Here is a 22,759-nt window from a genome sequence, read left to right on the forward strand (position 1 = left end):
TTGCAGTGCACATTGAAATATACAGTTTGGTCCATCAGTATTTGGACAGAGACAACTTTTTTCTCATTTTGGTTCTGTACATTACCACAATGGATTTTAAACGAAACAACTCAGATGCAGTTGAAGTGCAGACTTTCAGCTTTAATTCAGTGAGTTGAACAAAACGATTGCATAAAAATGTGAGGCAACTAAAGCATTTTTGAACACAATCCCTTCATTTCAGGGGCTCAAAAGTAATTGGACAAATTAAATAACTGGAGATGAAATGTTCATTTCTAATACTTGGTTGAAAACCATTTGCTGGCAATGCCAGCCTGAAGTCTTGAACTCGTGGACATCACCAGATGCTGGGTTTCCTCCTTTTTAATGCTCTGCCAGGCCTTTACTTTCAGTTGCTGTTTGTTTGTGGGCCTTTCTGTCTGAAGTTTAGTCTTCAACAAGTGAAATGCCTGCTCAGTTGGGTTAAGATCAGGTGACTGACTTGGCCATTCAAGAATTTTCCACTTCTTTGCTTTAATAAACTCCTGGGTTGCTTTGGCTCTATGTTTTGGGTCATTGTCCATCTGTATCATGAAACGCCCGCCACCCAATCAATTTGACTGCATTGAGCTGGATTTGAGCAGACAGTATGTCTCTGATCACCTCAGAATTCATTTCTGTCCTGTGTCACATCATCAATAAACACGAGTGTCCCAGTGCCACTGGCAGCCATCACACTGCCTGACTCCACCGTGTTTTACAGATGATGTGCTATGCTTTGGATAATGAGCTGTTCCACGCCTTCTCCATACTTTTTTCTTGCCATCATTCTGGTAGAGGTTGATCTTGGTTTCATCTGTCCAAAGAATGTTTTTCCAGAACTGTGCTGGCTTTTTTAGATGTTCTTTAGCAAAGTCCAATCTAGCCTTTCTATTCTTGAGGCTTATGAGTGGCTCTTACCTTGCAGTGCACCCTCTGTATTTCCTTTCATGCAGTCTTCTCTTTATGGTAGACTTGGATATCGATACACCGACCAAGCCCTGGAGAGTGTTGTTCACTTGGTGGGCTGTTGTGAAGGGGTTTCTCTTCACCATGGAAATGATTCTGCGATCATCCACCACTGTTGTCTTCTGTGGACGTCCAGGTCTTTTTGTTGCTGAGTTCACCAGTGCTTGCTTTCTTTCTCAGGATGTACCAAACTGTAGATTTTGCCGCTCGTAATATTGTAGCAATTTCTCAAATGTTTTTTTTCTGTTTTCGCAGCTTAAGGATGGCTTCTCTCACCTGCATGGAGAGCTCCTTTGACCGCATGTTGTCTGTTCACAGCAAAATCTTCCACATGCAAGCACCACACCTCAAGTTAACTCCGGGCCTTTTATCTGCTTAATTGATAAGACATAATGATGGACTTGAACACACCTGCACATGAAATAGCCTTTGAGTCAATTGTCCAATTACTTTTGAGCCCCTGAAATGAAGGGATTGTGTTCAAAAATGCTTTAGTTGCCTCACATTTTTATGCAATCGTTTTGTTCAACCCACTGAATTAAAGCTGAAAGTCTGCACTTCAACTGCATCTGAGTTGTTTCATTTAAAATTTATTGTGGTAATGTACAGGACCAAAATGAGAAAAAAGTTGTCTCTGTCCAAATATTTATGGACCTAACTGTATGAGCATCTGTTTTAGAAATGTCATAAACAAAACTAACGAAATGGTTACTATTTTGATCATCCCGTAACCGACTACGGTGATGACCGCTCAAACTTCAACATTTGCTCAAACAGAAGTAAAGGACGCAGTGGACAAGCATCCTCCTGCCTGGTTCCTGTCTCAAAGAGGTTTTATCAAACTTGTCCTAGTAGAGTATAACTTTCTTTCTTTAATTAATATATTTGCACTTTGATTTCTACCATAGTTTCCAAATGGTTCAGAAGCAAAGACCAGATAACTGCTAACCCATTTGTCTTACTTCAGCCTCCCTGGTGTGCCGAACTATTGATCATCTCCCTGGTTAGCAATAGCGCTCTGTTGCTTGCCGTGCCATTGCACTGCACAGCAGACCGTTTTCATTTTGATAGCTTTGAAGATGCATTGAAGCAAATGGTTGGGGTAATGGGGTGGTCCCCCCCTTGAAGTCCGTGATCACAGCGAACAAGGTAACCATGAGGTTCCGGATGATTTCAAAATGTGTAGTTTATTTTGTGCAGTTTATGAGATGGACATGTTTCCATAACTGCAACAGCGAGTGTTACGGTGATGGTGGTGAGAAAAATGCTGACATTCACTTCCAGTATCAAAAATCCTGAAATGCTGGTGCTACACCGGTTTTAAAATCTGTGTTTTTTGGTACATTCCCAGTGCTGGTATACCGTGCAACCCTAATTTCTACAGTAAGAAAAAATTCTGACTATTTCCGATCACAACCCAACCCCAAATCTGCAAAACAATCAAACTGGCAATTAAAAACACATATAAGAAAGAAGGAGAGAGGACAGGATGACAGGATGGGCTGATTTTTGGGGGTTCTTTCGCGCTCATTTTCATCTCCTCCTGTCTACAAGTTATGCTGACGAGAATTGTTCACAGCATTTCCTTGCGATAATACACTTTCAGGATGCAAATGATGCCCAAATCCAATGGCTGAAGCACTGTTGTGCAATTGGGTGGGAGGAATTCAACGCCAACATTATCTAAATGCAGAAGCATGTTGTGGGCAGCACAGTTATCAATCAGAAGCTGAATCATCCTTTTCTTCTTCTTCATAATATTGTGAGGTATTGTGGAGATCGTTGTGCAGAACTGAGCTGCGACCACAGAAATCACGGCCCTGTGGATGATACATTCAGGCATTTCAAGGTCTTTTGGGCGCTTCATTGTAATGAAAGTATCTGCTGAATGTATTTCGTAGCAACGAGATTTCCATAGACTCGTGTCATATGGGGAAAATGTCGGGACCATAAAAATACTTTGTTGTAGTGAAAATTTTGTTGTAACGGAATTTTACCTGTATGTCGATTCATCATTTTTCAGTGTTTTTGTTTTCTTTTATCTGGCATCATAAGTCAAGTGAGGAAGCTAAGTAGTCATTCATACTATCCTTTGGAAAAATAATCCCACCCGTCATAAAGAATTTATTTCTCTTAGGCTCACTAAAGCTTTCTCTAAGTACGTACACTGGTAATGACACACCTCTGGAATTTTTTCCATTTTGAATGACAATTAGGGTTTTATTAACGATAAGTGTCCTTTCTACTTTTCTATTTTATTAAAATTCACGTGAGAAATCTGCTTATATCTGTTATAAACAAATTAAACTCTTTCACTAGGATAGATTTACCTGATTTACAAAAAATAATCTCTCAATTAAAACCCTCCACCTGCGTCCTTGACCCGATACCAACAAGGTTTTTCAAAGAAGTATCAGGCGTGCTAATTGATAATGTTCTTGACATAGTAAATTCGTTACTAGATACTGGGGTCTTCCCAGACTGTCTTAAGACTGCTGTAGTTAAACCCCTACTTAAGAAACATAATCTTGACCCCTCGGCTCTTGAAAATTTTAGACCCATCTCTAACTTGCCCTTCTTAAGTAAAGTTCTAGAGAAGGCAGTCATTATGCAGTTAAATGACCACCTAAATAAACATGCTATTCTTGATAAATTTCAGTCAGGTTTTAGAACAAATCACAGCACAGAAACTGCACTCGTTAAAGTAGTAAATGACTTGCGGGTGAATGCAGACAGAGGCCATTTATCTGTTCTCATCCTCTTAGATCTGAGTGCTGCATTTGACACCATTGATCACAACATTCTTAGAAATCGCCTTAGTCAATGGGTGGGCCTCTCTGGCAGTGTCTTAAATTGGTTTGAATCCTACCTGACAGGGAGAAAATATTTTGTTAGTTGGAATTACAACTCGAAGACACATGATATCCAATACGGTGTTCCACAAGGCTCTATCCTGGGTCCGCTGTTATTCTCAATCTACATGCTTCCGTTAGGTCAGATTCTCTCAGGGCACAACGTGAGCTACCACAGCTATGCTGATGACACACAGCTGTACTTATCAATAGCACCTGATGACCCGATTCTATTGATTCACTAACACAATGTCTGACTAGTATCTCAGAATGGATGAATAGTAATTTTCTCAAGTTAAATAAAGAGAAATTTTAGTGATCAGCAATAATGGATACAATGAGGCTATTAGAAATAAACTGGATACATTAGGATTAAAAGTCAAGACGGAGGTAAAAAGCTTAGGGGTGATTGTTGACTGTAATCTGAATTTTAAATCACATATTAATCAGATCATTAGGACAGCATTTTTCACTTAAGAAACATAAGTAAAGTTAGACCTCTTTATCACTGAAAGATGCTGAGAAATTAGTTCACGCGTTTGTTTTCAGTCGACTAGATTACTGTAACGCACTCCTCTCAGGACTACCCAAAAAAGATATAAATCGTTTGCAACTAGTGCAGAATGCAGCTGCTAGAATCCTAACTAGGAAAAGAAAATCAGAACACATCACACCAGTTTTGATGTCACTACACTGGTTACCTGTGTCATTCAGAATTGACTTTAAAATTCTGCTTATGGTTTATAAAGCCTTAAATAATCTAGCCCCATCTTATATATCGGAATGTCTGACACCTTATATTCCAAATCGTAACCTCAGATCCTCAAATGAGTGTCTCCTTAGAATTCCAAGAACAAAACTTAAAAGAAGTGGTGAGGCGGCCTTCTGCTGCTATGCACCTAAAATCTGGAATAGCCTGCCAATAGGAATTCGCCAGGCTGATACAGTAGAGCACTTTAAAACACTGCTGAAAACACATTACTTTAACATGGCCTTTTTATAACTTCATTTTAATCGTAATTTAACTTAATCCTGATACTCTGTATGTTCAATTCATCATAACAACTATTCATGGTGGCTCTAAAATCGGTACTGACCCCTACTCTCTTTTCTGTTTCTTTTTCCGGTTTCTTTGTGGTGGTGGCCTGCGCCACCTCCACCTACTCAAAGCTTCATGATGCTCCAACAATGATGGACGGATTAAAAGGAAGAAGTCTACGTGACCATCATCATCATCAAGCCCTTCCGTGAGAACCCTAAATCCAAAGAGGACTGTTTCATTTATGTTAGGTAGAATGCCCAGAGGGGACTGGGCGGTATCATGGTCTGGAATCCCTACAGATTTTATTTTTTCTCCAGCCGTCTGGAGTTTTTTTGTTTTTTCTGTCCCCCCTGGCCATTGAACCTTACTCTTATTCGATGTTAATGTTGATTTATTTTTTATAATTATGTCTTTCATTTTTCTATTCTTTAATATGTAAAGCACTTTGAGCTACTGTTTGTATGAAAATGTGCTATATAAATAAATGTTGTTGTTGTTGTTGTTGCTTGAAAGAAAATAAAAGTGGTTTCTCTATTATGTGAGCATTTCCTTTTTCTAAGTATAGCTCTGCTGTCACAACTGAAGTTAATCCTGTTCTTGAGTCCCAGTATGGTCCCAGTTTTCTTGTTCAGGTGATCAGGTTAAATAAAAAGTCTAAGAAAGATGTAAAGGTGGTGTCTACCTGAAGAAGACATTCTTGAAAATGTTGCAAATAAATAAAATCAAAGCAGAAAAATGGATCACTGTATATACAGCAACGAGACACAGGCACTTCTTGGTTTCCACGAGGGACATTCAAAAAGTTTCTGCACATCTAGATTTTCGTTAGAAGAGGTGAAGGCGGGACGAGTAGTAATTGGTTGTGTCCAGTGGTGTCATGTGACTAGTTCTGTCTGGCAACCCAGTTGCCCTTGCTGTTTAGTATCAGAGTTGTCACCCTGTGGTGAAGAGGGGCTGCAAAACTTTGAAATTGCACCAAAGGGGAACGGCGTTCTGTCATATGCTTTTTGTGGGTAGGTGTGCCAGGAGCACAAATTCATCTCCTCATGTGTGCTCAGTATGGGGATAAAGTTCTCTCTCGTAGAGTCGTCTAGGTGTGCATTGAAATGTTCGGAAATGGCCGTACTACAGGGTATCCCTAAGGTCTGAACACATAGGAAATAGCACTATATATATAAAACTAACTATATTTTTGCCCCACTGATTAAATATGAGCTTGTCGAAAAAAAGAATTGAACTGATACTTCTCAGTGGACGTGAAGGATGGTCATATCGAACGATAGCAGCTGATTTGAATGCACGTCATCCAAGAAGGACCCCAGCTGGCTTTTCCGCCGTGGTGAAGGTGGTTGGAAAGTTTAAAGAAACAGGCAGAGTTGGAGAATCGGGTTTACGTGAATCCCGCAAAGCACATCGAACTTTGCATCACAAATTGTGGAAATTACATGGTTATAAATTAATATTTAAATGACATAAAATGTAGTTCATATTTTTTATTGAGAATATGCATTTTGCCTATGTGTCCAGACTTTAGGGACACCCTGTAGTGTGACGGATGCTGTGGAATGAAGGACGTTCAGCTACAGCCACGTGATGATGATGTGAAAGCAGTGGTGTATCAGTCACTATTTGCTCAACCAAAAACATCTTTTGCTGATGGCATTGGTTGGTACAACGCTGGGCAAACTGCAATCACAAAGGAGTGTGACTATGTAGAAAAATGATGTCATTTGTGTTTGAAATTCTTAATAAATAGAGTTAAAAAAAAAGTGCAGAAACTTTTTGAATGTCCCTCGCATTAACTTCTACGTTAACTATGGTCTAACCTTAGGCAGCCTAAAGAAGGATATATTGGAACACAGACATTTACTATATAGAGAAGTCCTGAACAGGGTCACAGGGGGCTCCAGAGGCTATCCCAGCAAGCATAGGGTGCAAGGCAGGAACAAACCCTGGACGGAGTGCCAGTCCATTGCAGGATGAACTTAAACACACATCCCAAAACACACACTAGGGGTAATTTAGCATCACCAATCAGCCAAACCTGCATATCTTTGGACAGTGGGAGGAAACTGGCGCACCCAGAAGGAGCCCACGCAAACACGGGAAGAACTTGTGAACTCCACGCAGGGAGGACCCACCTGAGACGCAAACCATGGTATCCTTACTGCCGCAGATATTTACTGTATGTTAGGGACTAGGCCACAAATACTGTACGAGACACTTGCTTTGGGGTGATGCTATCTACAATATTGTAAAACATTAAGGTCTGGGTGTCCAGTCCTTCAGAGCAATCTGATTGGCCAGTTTGGCTTTGGTGACACAAAGAAAGAGGAAGTGCGAGTGTGATACGCGCTGAGAAGAGTCGCCTTCAAAGACGGCAAGTATAAAACCGGAACGGGAGGTGAGAAAGGTGCCGAGCCTGAGAAGGAGGCTTTAAGGGAACGCGCTCTATGAGAGGATCCACTTGTCAAGAGAGGTTCATGCACATGTGGATACCAAGGGAAGGCGCTAAAGGTGCACGTAGGGCAAGAGACAACAAATTTTTAAAAATTATTCTCTTACCTGTCTTCAACCTGTGCCATGGCTAGCACTTCATAAAAGTATAATTTTAATGGCTGACAAAAGGCAAAAGAAATAGCAGACACACTGGCAGGTGCTCAAGCATTGTGCTTTGCTGCATTTGGGTGTGAGACCGTGACTCTCATGGAAACAGGAATAATGAGTCTCACTATGTCGTGGGCGAGGCTGTAGGAGAAGCCAGTGTATGCTTTGTAAGACACGAATTTACCTGTTTAACGTTACATATAGCAGTTGTTCAAAGGTGACGGTCATTAAATGTACCGTCACAGAGGGCTTCATGACCACCACGGTCGTTTTACCTTTTTCAATCTGCTCACCGGCAGGTTGTTTTGCGTGGGGAGCCTTCATCAGTGTTAAACGTGGCGTGCTGCCTGTACGAATGCGACTTCACGTGGGTATGCAGAAGATCCAAGTATTAGGGGGTGCAGTTGGTGTCAGGCTTATTTTTGATAGGAAAGGTTTGGTATATCATTGGTGTTTTGTGGCTTGAGGGTTGGTAGAAAACTGTTAAGTGTGTTACCATCAGTTTTGGTTTAGTTTTTGTCGTGATTTAGAGAATGCTGTTATATCCCTGCTCTTAAGGATAAGAATGGTGATGCCCTATTGAAGCGAACCACTAGCTGGGATAGCTTTCTGTCAATGAAGACAGTAGTAGAATGGACCGCACTCCAGAGTAGTTAGAAAGAGAGTGTTGGGGGAAAAAAAAACGAGAGCACAGTGGTGACAGAGACTGTGCGGCTCAGTGGCTGGCATATTCTGGGTGTATTTTAAAAAAAAAAAAAACGGTAAGCTGGTGTTGACCCGGTGGTGCGGTGGGGAGCGCTGTTCGGTTCCTGGGCCCTCTCTGCGTGGAGTTTGCATGTTCTCCCCGTGTCTGCGTGGGTTTCCTCCCACAGTCCAATGACATGCAGGTTAGGTGCACTGGCGATCCTAAATTGTCCCTAGTGAGTGCTTGGTGTGTGTGTGTGTGCGCACCCTGCAGAGGACTGGCGCCCTGCCTAGGGTTTGTTTCCTGCCTTGTTGGCTGGGATTGGCTCCAGCAGACCCCGTGACCCTGTAAGTAGGATATAGCGGATTGGATAATGGATGGATGGATGGTGTTGACCCTTGCTTTGTTTAATTTGAGGGAGTCTTATTTGTTTTTCTTAGAAGGAAGGCTGTTGCAGAGCCATATTTGTTTCCCCCCCCCCATGTAAATAGTTAAGGCGGCTAAACCCTATTTTTTTTTTTTGAAGGGTAGCCTTGATATTTTTGTGCAGCCTTATTTTTCCACTTTCTTGACACTGTACGAGGTGTGATCAAAAAATATGGTGAATTTTTCATTTGAAAGAAAATATTACAGTAAAAAACAAATTGCCATGAACCCCCCTCAAAATACTCCCCCTCGCTTTGAACACACTTATCCTACCGTTCTCGCCACTTTCTGAAGCAGTGCTGGAAGTCCTCTTCCGTGAGTGTGCTGTCATAATCGAATCGAAACGTTTACCTTTCATGTTCATTTTGACTTTGGGGAGGAGCCAAAAGTCGCACAGAGCCAGATCGGTTGACTAAGGTGGCCGAGGACACACCCTAATGTTTTTATTTGAGAGAAATCACCGTACCAGAAGCAATGTGTGACACAAAGCATTGTCAAAATTTCACGTAAATGCGTCGATCGCGATCCATGATTTACGTCACACTTTAAAACACACCTTCTTTCAGCCGACTGGCTGCACCAAATAACTTGAAACTTGTCACCCACTGTTACTAAGGTTCGACGTGCCGCTTCCCATATTGAAGATCCAAGCCTTTCCATTGGATGACGCTTGTCAGCAGCAATCACCATTTCTTGATCACACCTCGTATGTATATATATACACATATATATATGTTTGCACCCTAAGAGTGCTGAAAGAGGATTGGATATACTAAACGGTACCTTCTTTAATTTTAACATCGTGGCATCTCCGAATTGTTTTTTTGTTTTTTCCAACTACGGTCCCGACTACAAGCAGCACACCTGCAGTCAGAGGCGAATTACGACATGGGGTATCAGTACTTTTGAGAAATTAATGGGACTCTGTGCATTAAGGGCTTAATCTCTTAAAGATCTCATCTATGACTGTCACATGTCCAAATGTACTGGTCTCTTCTCCAGTTATTATAAGCAGCCATCTTGTCCCAGTTGTCTGCTGTGCTCACTACTGTTATTAGCCCTCACTTTAGGCACTCGCCTTAATAATTAATGCCTGGATAAGACTAAACCGAGTCCACTGTCAAGATCAGGGACAGGTGGCCACATAAATAAAAATGTTTTTAGAAGGTCTGCATGACAATAGAACCTTTATGGAGTTTCAAAACCTTGACGAGACGTCTGCTTGTTATGTTTCTACACTCATTCTCATTTCAGAAAAGCCTCTGGAAAAAAGAACGATACATCCACTTATTTTCTAGCTCAGGATTGTTCATATTTAAAAATAAAATATCCGGGAAAAAGTCTGTGAGAAATCAAAAAGATAATAAAAGATGATTTTGTAAACTCAAAGTTTTTCTTAAGAGCCCTTCATTCCACAGCATCTGAGGCTTATTGGAATATAGATTTTTTCTTTTTTTCTAAAGAAAGTTGTATTCCCTTAAGTAAAAATTTAATTACTTCTAAACTGCGACAGCAAACACTGCCTAGTACCCTTTCACTGCAGACAATGCAGCTTTCATTTTAAAAGGTCCAGCTTCTTAAGAGCCCCCCAAAAATCACATTAATTAGCCCGAGTTCAGACAGGGTGGTAAATATCTAGTGGGCTCAAGGTCTTGATTGATTTCCTATACAGTGCAAGTCTTGACTGACAACCTTGTAGTCTGTGCGCACCAACTCCTTTATGAAATGTCACACCCCTCTGATTTATTCCCAAAACAGTCGATATTGGATTCTCTTTTCTTCACCCCAATTCCATTCATTCACCTTGTCCCTTGCCTGAAGAACAATGCAGTCTCCTAAGTGATGGCAAACGAACACAGTGCCCACCGCCTAAGCAAATGCTGCAGCACTGGAGATTTTCTTCTAGACAGACAAATGGAATTTCTTTTGAGAACGGTCAAGATCCCTATTTTCCCCAAAACCAACAAGCAATGCTAGTGAGAGGCATAAGAAATGGAGTTTAACAATGCCATGCTTACTCCATTATAGCCTGTTCCAGTCGCTTGGCTCGCAAAAGGGCTTCATCTCTTTCTTCATTTGCCAGCCTCAGTCGAGCCATCATGGCCTGGTCCCGCTCCCTCTGGGCCTGGTAAATCTCCTCCACAAGGGCTGTAAAACAAGAAAAGCACACATTATTCTGGAAAACCTGCCTCCTGTACGTAGCAACATAACCTGCAACAACTTACACAACTTCACTGGTAAATACTGCGGATATAAACAAGCAGTGAAGATAAAGCACAGTCCAGGCCGGCTACACCAGCTACAGTAAATGCAACAATTGTCTAAAGAAAAAATAAAAATCACAAATCTGCTCCCAAAAATTTGATAGAGCAGATAAGGACCGAAGTCACATTGTCAAAACTTTACTGAATTAGAGTTTAGAACCTCGTACCACCTTCCATTTCTGAGTGTCTACCTATGCGCGTTTCTTTCTGATCTCTCGGCTTCTGAACGCACCTAAGAGAAGCCCAAACAACAGGTGGGTCAGGTAACATCAGAGGAAAAATGATGCTGGCAAACATACATTTTTTTTCCCCTCGAATATTTTGTTTTATAAAAATAATTTTTGGTGATTATGATAAAAAGCTTCAAAATTACATCTGATTGATTGAAAAAACAGGAAATTGACTTGAATTTAGTGTAGACCTGGGTTAGCTTCCCGGGTCCTCCCTGCGTGGAGTTTGCATGTTCTTCCCATGTCTGCGTGGGGTTCCTCCCACAGTCCAAAGACATGCAGGTTAGGTGGATTGGCCATCCTAAATTGTCCCTAGTGTGTGTGCTTGGTGTGCGGGTGTGTGTGTGCGCCCTGTGGTGGGCTGGCGCCCTGCCCGGGGTTTGTTTCCTGCCTTGCGCCCTGTGTTGGCGGGGATTGTACACGAATCTGGTTATTCGAAACAAAAGAGAAAGGCGGCTCAGGAGGCTTTCATTGCGTCACAGGAAGGAGCAATCCTGAACTTTATCATAAGTTAAACGCTTGTGTCATGAGCACGAGACGGCTATGCAGTGTCCGCAACGGACGTGGCCATCTGACGTGCATAAGATACCATATTGACCTTGGTGGGCAAAGGGGCCACCGATTCTTTCTCTGCCCAGGTCTACCACGAGCCTAGAGCCGCCCCTGCCCTGTGTAAGGCGTTGAGGGCACACGGTTATAAACCGGGCCTTATGTGTCAAGTAACATGAAAGACAACATGCTCTATTGAGCGTCTAGCTCCGTACGTTTAAAGAGTACTGAAGAAGAAGCAAAGCATCTTTAAGTATAGAAACAACTAAAGTTTGACAAGAAAATATAAGTTTAGAGAAGAGAAAGTTTTTGTAATTTTTTATCTTTTATTCTACGTGTGTAACCCTTTTTCTTCATTCTTGTGTGGACTGTTTGCTTTGAATTTTCACTAAATATTTAAAAACCAACTTTTGGAGAGATTTCTTTCAGCACGCGTTTGACCTTAGTGCTTGATCCTGCCTTATGCACCCGCGACTACAATGTGCTTATTTTTCCCACTTAGGGGGATTTGTCCTTGTGGAGACATTTCAGTTTGTATATTTTTATCTGTTATATTTTATTCGAGAAATGCTTCTGAAAAACAAAAAGGAAAGGTGTTGTTAAAGTGCAGTACGCTAAAAGACAGCTCAATCAATTTTCACGCCTAACATGCAAACTGTGCAAACATTAACCACAATAACCCGCGTCTGAATGGTTTTCACCGCCAGGCTGTTAAGGCTTATGCCAGTTGCAGAGGAATGGCTCTCGATGAGAATTCCAGGCTGCTTTCCTTCATACTGAAGGTGAATGCAGACCTCTTCAGTTACTTACTGTTTCGCACGCAGCCAACTCTACGGCTCTCTGCCGTACGCACCAACTGACTCCAGGAGGGTGTCTGACGTTAGGTGTCCCCTCGGCCCGTTTCGTTAGGTTATTATGTGCCCTGATGAGCTTGTTTTATGTGAAAGGCCAGTTGCACTTCCTTCAGGAAGACAGCTTCATGATAAACAGCGAGTCTGGAGACGGCAGTAAGCCATTACAAAGTTCAGAAAGAAAATCAATATCACACTTTAGTTGGAATTTGCTCATTAAACACCCCCAGCACTAATGCAAATCATATTAAAATGAGGAAGGCAAATACACGAGCCGTACTTTTATTACATGTACAATGGGCGGCTAATTGCATTTCGTATATATGTCTTGTGTTTTATTTTAATTAGCCAGAAGCTTTTATACCACCAAAAAAAAAAAAATCAATCATTAGAAACATTCTTTTTTTTTTGCCTCGTACAAATTTCAATATTTGCTCAGCAAAGGTTCAGAGCAGTTAAATTACATTAACAAATATGATTAGTTGGTGTGTAAGCTGAATGAGAGACATACTCATTTTATAAGTAAAACAAATTGCTATGTTTACCATCTTATTGGGATATCTCTGTTCTTAAACATGCTTATCAAACACGATACATGGGCTACGACTCCTCTTGCTTTTGTTCACAAAGCTGTTTTCTAGCAGGTCCAAATGTAAATATAAACCAGCGTGCCAAATTACAGAGGAAGGCAGGCGTCAAAAATGCCAAGAAATTCACTTGGGTGTCCGCTGCAAAGACAATTAAGTGACAATACCTTAACAACATACACTAATACACATAAGTAAGGAAACCAAAAGAGAGAAACTAAAGAGTCTCACAAAACAAAGATAACAAGTACCAGTGTCTGGAATATCATTTATGCATGAAAGATAAAACAATTGGCAACAAAAAAAAACAAACTGCAGCCTCACCAACATGGCAGATGACAAGTAGTGTGGAGTCAATCAGCATTATACTACATACGTGACATGACTGTGATGGCAGCGGCCTTCAGACAACAGCGTCCCTGTCTAAAACTAAGGCCACGTCCACACTAGGGATACCACAACACCAGGGTTTCTGTATTCAGCACCAATGCCAATGTCATTTCATGATACTCTGTGCCTGTTCGATACCAGAAATTCACTTCATTGGCCTTTTCATTAAAAGCATTCAAGTAAGCAATACTGTGCCTTTATCTGCAATCTATATATTGTGACGGACGGCTGGGGCTCTTGCCCAGCTGGGACGCCTGGAGGATGACAAGAACGAAAGAGAGGCAATACCTCCCATGGGACACAAAAGGGTGCATGGACGATTCCAAAGCTTTGGACTAGCACTTCCGCCACACCAGGGAGTGCTGCCGTAAGAGAAAATGGACGCACCTGGAGTGCCTATCGGTACCCATGCAACAGGAAGATCATCAAGGAGCACCTGAGGCACATCCGGGTACGATGTAAAAGGGGCCGCATCACTCCATTCTGTGAGCCTGACTGAGCTTGTGAAGAAAGGAGTAGAGACGAGAGAGAGAGAGAGAGAAAAGGAAAGAATAAAGAAGGGACTGAGCTATTTTGGTGATTTGTGCACTGAATAAGGTGCTGTGCTGAGAAGAAAAGAAAAGCATGAGTGCCTCGTGTCTGTCTGTGTCAGGTTGGGTGGCTGGCACGCACCCCTACAAGTGTCAAAATACATACATACATATATATACACACACATACATACATACACACATATATATATATATACATACACACAGTATATATATATATCCATCCATCCATTTTCCAACCCGTTGAATCCGAACACAGGGTCACGCGGGTCTGCTGGAGCCAATCCCAGCCATCACAGGGCGCAAGGCAGGAACCAATCCCAGGCAGGGCGCCAACCCACCACAGGACACACACACCCACACTCACACACCAAGCACACACTACGGACAATTTAGAATCGTCAATCCACCTAACCTGCATGTCTTTGGACTGTGGGAGGAAACCCACGCAGACACGGGGAGAACATGCAAACTCCACACAGAGAGGACCCGGGAAGCGAACCCGGATTTCATAACTGTGAGGCAGCAGCGCTACCACTGCGCTACCGTGCCACCCACATATATTTTATATATATATATATATATATATATATATATATATATATATATATATATATATATTGTCACGCGTCGGTAGGGGGCCACGGACGGACCCAAATGATATCAAGAAATCATATGCCAGGAGGGAGTGGCGGGTACTAACCTTTCTCTCTTTGTTTCCCACAGAAAGACACACCGCCACCATGAATCTGCCTGCACCACTACCCGCACTACGCTACTTCCGCCCTTCCTCAGTATACTACCTGTGACGTCAGCAATCCCACCATTCAACTCGGCTCCTACCCAGCATACCTCTCTTCTTCCGGTCCCTCCTCCATAAATGTTCCTCCTCCGCCATCTTTGGGCGGTCGACTCTGATTCAATCACGCATTGACCGTTGTGGATGTATTTTTCATATATATATATTTGATATTTCTACAGTATACGGGGCCGGAAACCCCACACCTTTATGCTTGTTGATGTGTTCTTTTACAATATATATATATATATATATATATATATATATACTGTATATATATATATATACACACACACACACACATATATATATATACACACACACACACACATATATATATATATATATATATATATATACACAATATAACATTTGTCTGTATGTCTGTCCGCTTTTCACGAGAGAACTACTTTATGTATTTAGATCGGGGTTTTTTCTAATTTGCTTGAACATTCTGGTTGATTTTGCGTCTTCTCTCATCGCGCCAAGTATCATAGTTCCCTTGCGGCACCGATTTATTTGCGCGAATCCAAGAGACACACAGCAGGCTCAGGGCCCTCCTCACTTACGCACCAGCCTCTGTTCGAGTCGCTCTACCCCTCACCACATGTTGGAGCGCACCTTGTCGCCGTTTAGCTAACGATTCCTGTTTGTTCAACAGACATTATCATCCAGAGACTATAAAGGAGTAACGTTTGACGTTTTTGAGAGAGAGAGAGAGAGATCGGAGCTACGTGTGTTTTAGAGGGTAGCTGCTGATTGGCAGAGATATCACAGCCACATGCTCTTCTCCCCATACATGATCAGATACAACGTTTGTTGTCGGAGCGTACATACCTTCCACTTGGCCAGAATTACATTTTTAAATTTTTTTTATTGATTTTTAAAGTTTGTCCTGTTTCACTACTACGTGGGCAGAGCCATGGGGGGACAGCCAGTAGAATATAAAATAAATACATACTTCTTCTTTCAGCTGCTCACAGCAAATTTAAAATTGTGGTATATCAATCAAATAGTTGCTGAGTTATTATGTAAGTAAACAACAACAACATTTATTTCTACAGCACATTTTTATACAAATAATTAGCTCAAAGTGCTTTACATGATGAAGAAAGAGAAAAAAGACAAAGTAAGAATTAAAATAAGACAACACTAATTAACATAGAATCAGAGTAAGGTCCGATGGTCAGGGTGGACAGAAAAAACAAAACAAAAAAAAAAAACTCCAGACGGCTGGAGAGAAAAAAATAAAATCTGCAAGGGTTCAGAGGTCACGAGACCACCCAGCCCCCTCTGGGCATTCTACCTAACATAAATGAAACAGTCCTCTTTGTATTTAGGGTTCTCGTGGAAGGACTTGATGATGACAGTCATGAGGACGTCCGGCTTTTAATCCATCATGGTGCTTTGATTAGGTGGTGGTGGAGCAGTACTGGCATTCATAAATACCAAATTACAAATTCAGGACTTGTATTATAAGTTGTGACAGACATACAAATTACTCCAGCAAATTGTCTGATTGTTATAATCTTGGTCGGGGGGTGTGGTAGGAGGTATCACCATATGGCTTATTCTTCTTCATGTTTTCCCCACTTCTGTGTGTCATCGAAATGGTTGATCAACCTTCTCCAAACAGCTCAGACTTGCACCTCCTGACCCGCATCCTTCAGATCTTCCTTTACTTTTATCCATCCCCCTCTGCTTTGGCCTTCCTCACTTTCTCTTCCCTTGTACTTCCATTCCCATCACTCTTTGGCCCCCATATTCATCGTCTCTCCTCATCACATGTCCATATGCTGTACTTTCTTAGGTTTCCCTCCCACTTTTGTTGTACCTCCAATTGTCTCATTTCTTATTCTGTCCTTTTATGTTTTGCAACCCCACACATCCAACTCAGCATTCTCGTTCCTGACACATCCAATGTCTTCACCTGCTGTGCTCCTTTTACTGCCCATGTCTCAGCTCCACACCCCCTCAATGGCCTCACCGCCATCTTCCCTTTAACTTCCACCTTAATTCTTCAGTCACACAATACTCCTGAGATCTTCTTCCAATTGTTCCTATTCCTGAGATCTTCTTCCAATTGCATCCACACTGCACTCCATGGTTGATCTCTACATCTGCTTTTCCATCATGGGCTACCACCGATCCTTGATATTTAAATTTAAGAATATTAACATGGACTAGCTGGTTTATCTCTGACATTTTCTCTTGTGTAACTGTAAAGATTTCACTTAAAAGCAGTACTAAAAATAAAAAAAATCAAACATTATTATGTCTGTACTGTAGAATTACCGAATTCCAAGATAATTCAGAATCTTTTCATTTAAACAAAACTCTTTAGAGACGTTTTTGTAACAACGTACTTTTCGAATCCCTCTACTAAGTTTGTAACATTTTGCTACTGTAAGGTTTAAATTTGCATCACTAGCTGGTAAAATAAATTTACTAACGATTAATATTTAAATGGATGCCTCAGACTGATTCCAATTTCAGATGTCACCATCTCCTGGCGCTTTAATTGTCCACAACTGTTCCTGTGTGAAATCAGACTTGTCAGTTTTTACTTTAGAACTCTGCTTGTTCTGTTTTCAGATCATCTTAAACGAGTGATCGGTTTTTGTCATCGTCTAGTATAAGCTCAAATCCACAAACATTAAATGAATAGACTGATGTTACTTGTAGTCATTGAATTGTAACTGACAGGCTGCACTACATTCGCCAAGGTGCCATTCAACTATGTGGAATACTGTATGTGCTTAGGTTACGTTCCTAACATGTTAGGGAGAATACCCATGAATATGAAATAAAAACCTAACAACTGACGCTGATTTAGCATTTGTGTTCACCATGGCGCCTGTATTGCTCTAATTGCATTGTCTTTCTGTTAATGCAGTACATGCCGTGTCATTAAGACAGATGTGCTTTGAGGTCTGTAGGATCAAAACGCTAAATAAATTTAACTTGGGTATTAAGAAATGGAGCAGCTCATTTCATTGCTACTGCTCACAAGTCAAACAGCCACTTCAGATGCACCTCGTCTCACTATTTACTTGCTAAAGCACTTTGAGCTACACTGCTTGTATAAAATGTGCTATAGAAATAAATACATGTTGGTGTAGTTGTACTTGCCAGATACCACCAGCCCTTCAGAAGAGGTCATCCACCTGAAGCTAAGCCAGGCCAGTACTTGGATGGGAAACCACCTGGGAAAATTCTGGGTTGCTGCTGGAAGAGGAGTTAGCTAGGCCAGCAGGGGGCGCTTACCCTGTGGTGTGAATGTGGAACCCAATGCCCCAGTGGAGTGATATAGACACTGTACTGTAAAAATGGTGCCGTCCTTTCAGATGAGATGTCAAACTGAGTTCCTGACTCTGTGTGGTCATAAAGAATCTCTGGGCATTCTTCGTAAAGAGCAGCATGTATCTCAATGTCCTGGCTGAATTGCTGTCCTCAGCCTAGTCATTTTGCCCCCATATCATCCCTTTTCTCGCCACTTCACCACCTAACAGCTAATGCGGAAAAAATGGATCCCAATATCCCAGAGTGCAATGATGGGGACACTGCTTTAAAAAATGGCACCGTGCATCAGATAACATGTCAAACCGAAGTCCTGACTCTCTGTGGTCATAAAAGATCCATGGGCATTCTTCGTAATGAGTAGGGTGTATCCCGATGTCCAGGGTAAACTGCAAACCATGACCTTGTCACTCTGGCCCCCTAATCATCGCCCGTCTCTAATTGTCTCTCTCTCTTACCACCATACAGCTCATGTGTGGTGAGCGTACCGACACAAAAAATGGCTGCCGTCATATCATCCAGGTGGATACTACACATTGGTGGTGGTCAGAATGGCTCCCCATTCTTTGAAGTGCTTGGAATAGTGAGAAAAGCACTATTTAAATGTAAAGAATCATTATTATTATTATTATTATTGTTATTATTTCCTCCCACATTCCACAGTGCTATATGTGTGATTCTGGAGGCATACAACGGTTAGAAAATGGATGGACTTCTGTTGAGAATGAAATTCTCATACTCCAGCAGCAGCATACTGATAAAGAACAATATTAAATTAAAGAGTGATAACAATACAGGTATCACAGACAATAACTTTGAATAATGTTAACGTTTACCCCCCCCGGTGGAATTGAAGAGTCGCATAGTGTGGGGTCTCCTCAGTCTGTCAGTGGAGCAGGACGGTGACAGCAGTCTGTCACTGAAGCTGCTCCTCTGTCTGGAGATGATCCTGTTCAGTGGATTCTCCATGATTGACAGGAGTCTGCTCAGCGCCCGTCGCTCTGCCACAGATGTCAAACTGTCCAGCTCCGTGCCTACAACAGAGCCTGCCTTCCTCACCAGTCTGTCCAGATGTGAGGTGTCCCTCTCCTTTATGCTGCCTCCCCAGCACACCACCGTGTAGAAGAGGGCGTTCGCCACAACTGTCTGATAGAACATCTGCATCATCTTATTGCAGATGTTGAAGGACGCCAGCCTTCTAATGAAGTATAGTCGGCTCTGTCCTCTCTTGCACAGAACATCAGTATTGGCAGTCCAGTCCAATTTATCATCCAGCTGCACTCCCAGGTATTTATAGGTCTGCACCCTCTGCACACAGTCACCCCTGATAATCACGGGGTCCATGAGGGGCCTGGGCCTCCTAAAATCCACCACCAGCTCCTTGGTTTTGCTGGTGTTCAGGTGTAGGTGGTTTGAGTCGCACCATCTAACAAAGTCTTTGTTAGTTTCCTATACTCCTCCTCCTGCCCACTCCTGATGCAGCCCATGATAGCAGTGTCAGCAGTGCTATCCTGCACGTGGCAGGACTCTGAGTTGTATTGGAAATCTGATGTATGTTGGCTGAACAGTCCCGGGGAAAGACTAGTCCCCTGCGGCGCTCCTGTGCTGCTGACCACAATGTCAGACCTGCAGTTCCTGAGACGCACATACTGAGGTCTTTATGTAAGATAGTCCACGATCCATGGCACCATGTATGAATCTACTCCCATCTCTGACAGCTTGTCCTTAAGGAGCAGAGGTTGGATGGTGTTAAAGGCGCTAGAGAAGTCCAGAAACATAATTCTAACAGCACCACTGCCTGTCCAAGGGGGAGAGGGATGGTTGTAGCATATAGATGATGGCATCCTCCGCTCCCACCTTCTCCTGGTATGCGAAGTGCAGAGAGTCGAGGGCGTGGTAGACCTGTGGCCTCAGGTGGTCAAGCAGCAGTCGCTCCATGGTCTTCATCACATGTGAATTCACAGCAACAGGCCAGAAGTTGTTCAGCTCACTAGGACATGATATCTTTGGGACGTTGGTGATGGAAGATGTTTTCCAAAGCCTCGGGATTCTCCCCTGTTCCAGGCTCAGGTTGAAGATGCACTGTAGAGGACTCCCCAGCTCCAGCGCACAGCCCTTCAGCAGTTGTGTCGATACTCCATCTGGACCCGCTGCTTTGCTGGCAAGAAGTCTCCTCAGCTCTCTGCTCACGTGCACTGCTGTAATTGTGGGTGGGGATGTTTCTCCTATGCTGGTATCAGCAGAAGGATGGTTGGAGGATGCAGTACTCCGAGGTGAGAGTGGGTTAGGGTGGTCAAACCTGTTGAAGAAGTTGTTCATCTGGTTTGCTCACTCCACGTCTCTCTCGATGGTGGCACCCCGCTTCGAGCTGCAGCCAGTGATGATCTTCATCCCATCCCACACTTCCTTCATGCTGTTTTTCTGCAACTTCTGCTCCAGTTTTCTCCTGTACTGCTCCTTCGCCGTCCTGAGATAGACTTGGAGTTCCTTCTGCACGCGCTTGGGTTCACAAGGCAGTAAGACATCATTTAAAACAAGTCCACAGACATCTAACCTAGTAGTTGTTGGATTGCTGTTGGCAGACACGCTTCATGTTGTCCCAGCTCTTAAAACAACGACAAGAGACAAGCAAAACACGCAGCTCGCCAGCAGTAAAAAGCCTGCAGATGATCAGATTGCTTCTCCTTAACGTGCGTTCAGCCAACCTAACCCTCGTCCCTCCCCCCCCAACGCAAGCGAAAGAGATGCGAAGTGGCACAAGGAAAGCTGCTGTATAGACTTTGAAATGATCAGGCAGCGAGACGAGCAGAACAGGCAGCTCACCAGCAGCAGAAAGACAGCAGATGATCCGACGGCATCTCCTTAGCGTGCTGCGTTATACATCCTGTGAGAAAGAGATGTAACCACGCTCAGGGCCGGAAATAAAGTATTTTTTTTTACAAAATTTTTAAAATAAAAGTGAAAATAATGCATATGTAACAATTCCCATGAAACTAACAATCTCTTTAAATTGTATATCTGGTAAACCAAACCTGGGGGTGGGCGAGCGAAGTGAGCAGGGGGGCGGAGCCCCCTAGTTATAATGAGCATAATACAGTCAGGAAACGCTTACATAATAAGCACAGACCAATCAGAACACGACTAGTCTGTGTTTTCAAAAATCAATGTTTTCACTCATCTGCAGTGCAACGCTGAGCCGGTGTTTTCACAAATATAAGGCTCCAAAAAGCGTTTTCAAAAGTCTCCGTTTTCAGGGGGTTAATAAACGCCAGAGTAGGGTGAACAAAACATGAAAACAGAGACTAATGTGCGTGGGGTGTAGCCTAAGAGGGAAGTTCTCTACTTTGTGATGTTATCCTCACCTGTGTGCCCAATGTGCCTCTTGCAAAATGTCCTCTGTTGGCTGAAAGTGAAGTCACATGGGGATGCTGCAAAGGCGTAAACCGGCTTGATGTGGGCAGCCTGAGCATCTCGAGCAGACTTATGTACTCTACGGGAAGGCATGTTATTGATTCAGCATTTTTAACAGGAGGCAGAACCACACTGCCAGGTAAAAAATGAAATCTCATCAAGTGAAAAGTACCGTATATACTCACGTTGAAGTTCTCCCACGGATAAGTTGGGATTTGATTTTACTATATAATTTCCTGTATTGTATAATGTCAGTCATATAAGCTGAATGCGGAAAACACACGCTATTGGTCCAAGAGATTACGATATGCTATCGCCCACCTGAGAGAGTCACCACGGAGCACACAGCCTTTTTTCCTATGTGGGTGCGGCAATGTGCTGTATCAGCGTGTGCTCCTCTCTCTATTGTGCCTACGTGACCACATAGTGATACCCAAACTATTACGAAGCAACGTTTGCACTGAATTTTTATTCTTTGTGTCTCACACCCTCATACACCTTTACCGTTAGAGAATCCCTTATCTACGATGGAGCGTTCGATCAGAAGAAAATATGAAGCTGGTTTTAAATTAAAAGTCGTTGAAGTGGTGAAAGAAATTGGTAACTGCGCTGCTGCTGCTGCTGTAAGTGTTGTATTTTTGAATGGGCGTATAAGTCGGGGTTTGATTTTATGATCGATTTTTTGGGTTTCAAAACCCAACTTATATGCAAGCATATACCATATTTGTATCTTCACGTTAAATCTTGTTTTCCTTATTGTAAGAATTACTGACTTGTAAAAACTTGTATTTATAATTATTTAGCATATTTTAAGAAATTTCGCCAAGTAAGATTTGCTTACCCCATTAGCAGATTTTTTTTTGGCTAAATAAAAGCAAAACAACTCCAGTTTAAAGTTTTTTTTTTATCTAGTTTTTGCATTTTTTGCAGTGCAGAATTAAATGGTGATTATTATAATGGAATGCATGGGCGCACACTTGGCCAGACATTTAGCACTGCGGTGTCCACAAATCTTCTACTCCATTACAGGTTCAGGATGCAGAAATCAAGTCACCCATCAGGCCTGTGCTAAACTGGAGCTGCGAACCAAACTTTTAAACGTCTTGTTTGATGATTTTACCAGCATGATAATACATACAGTGCTTGCTTGAATTTTTTTTGTGTTTTTATATAAAGTTAAAATAAAGAGTGTGTGAAACACAAGGGGGACAACAATCAACATCCCAAG

The 22,759-nt window shown here is 42.3% G+C and overlaps 1 protein-coding gene across 2 annotated transcripts in view; it reads right to left on the minus strand.

The window, feature by feature from the left end:
- Window positions 1-22,759, minus strand: part of mipol1 (mirror-image polydactyly 1) — a 300,186-nt gene that overhangs the window by 138,687 nt on the left and 138,740 nt on the right. For both annotated transcript variants that reach the window (XM_039741608.1, XM_039741609.1), the window contains one exon: window positions 10,618-10,747. In XM_039741608.1, coding sequence (XP_039597542.1) covers window positions 10,618-10,747 — 130 coding nt within the window. The remainder of the gene's footprint in view (window positions 1-10,617; window positions 10,748-22,759) is intronic.

The sequence above is a fragment of the Polypterus senegalus genome, chromosome 18, assembly GCF_016835505.1.
Source record: "Polypterus senegalus isolate Bchr_013 chromosome 18, ASM1683550v1, whole genome shotgun sequence".
Lineage (NCBI taxonomy): Eukaryota > Metazoa > Chordata > Cladistia > Polypteriformes > Polypteridae > Polypterus > Polypterus senegalus.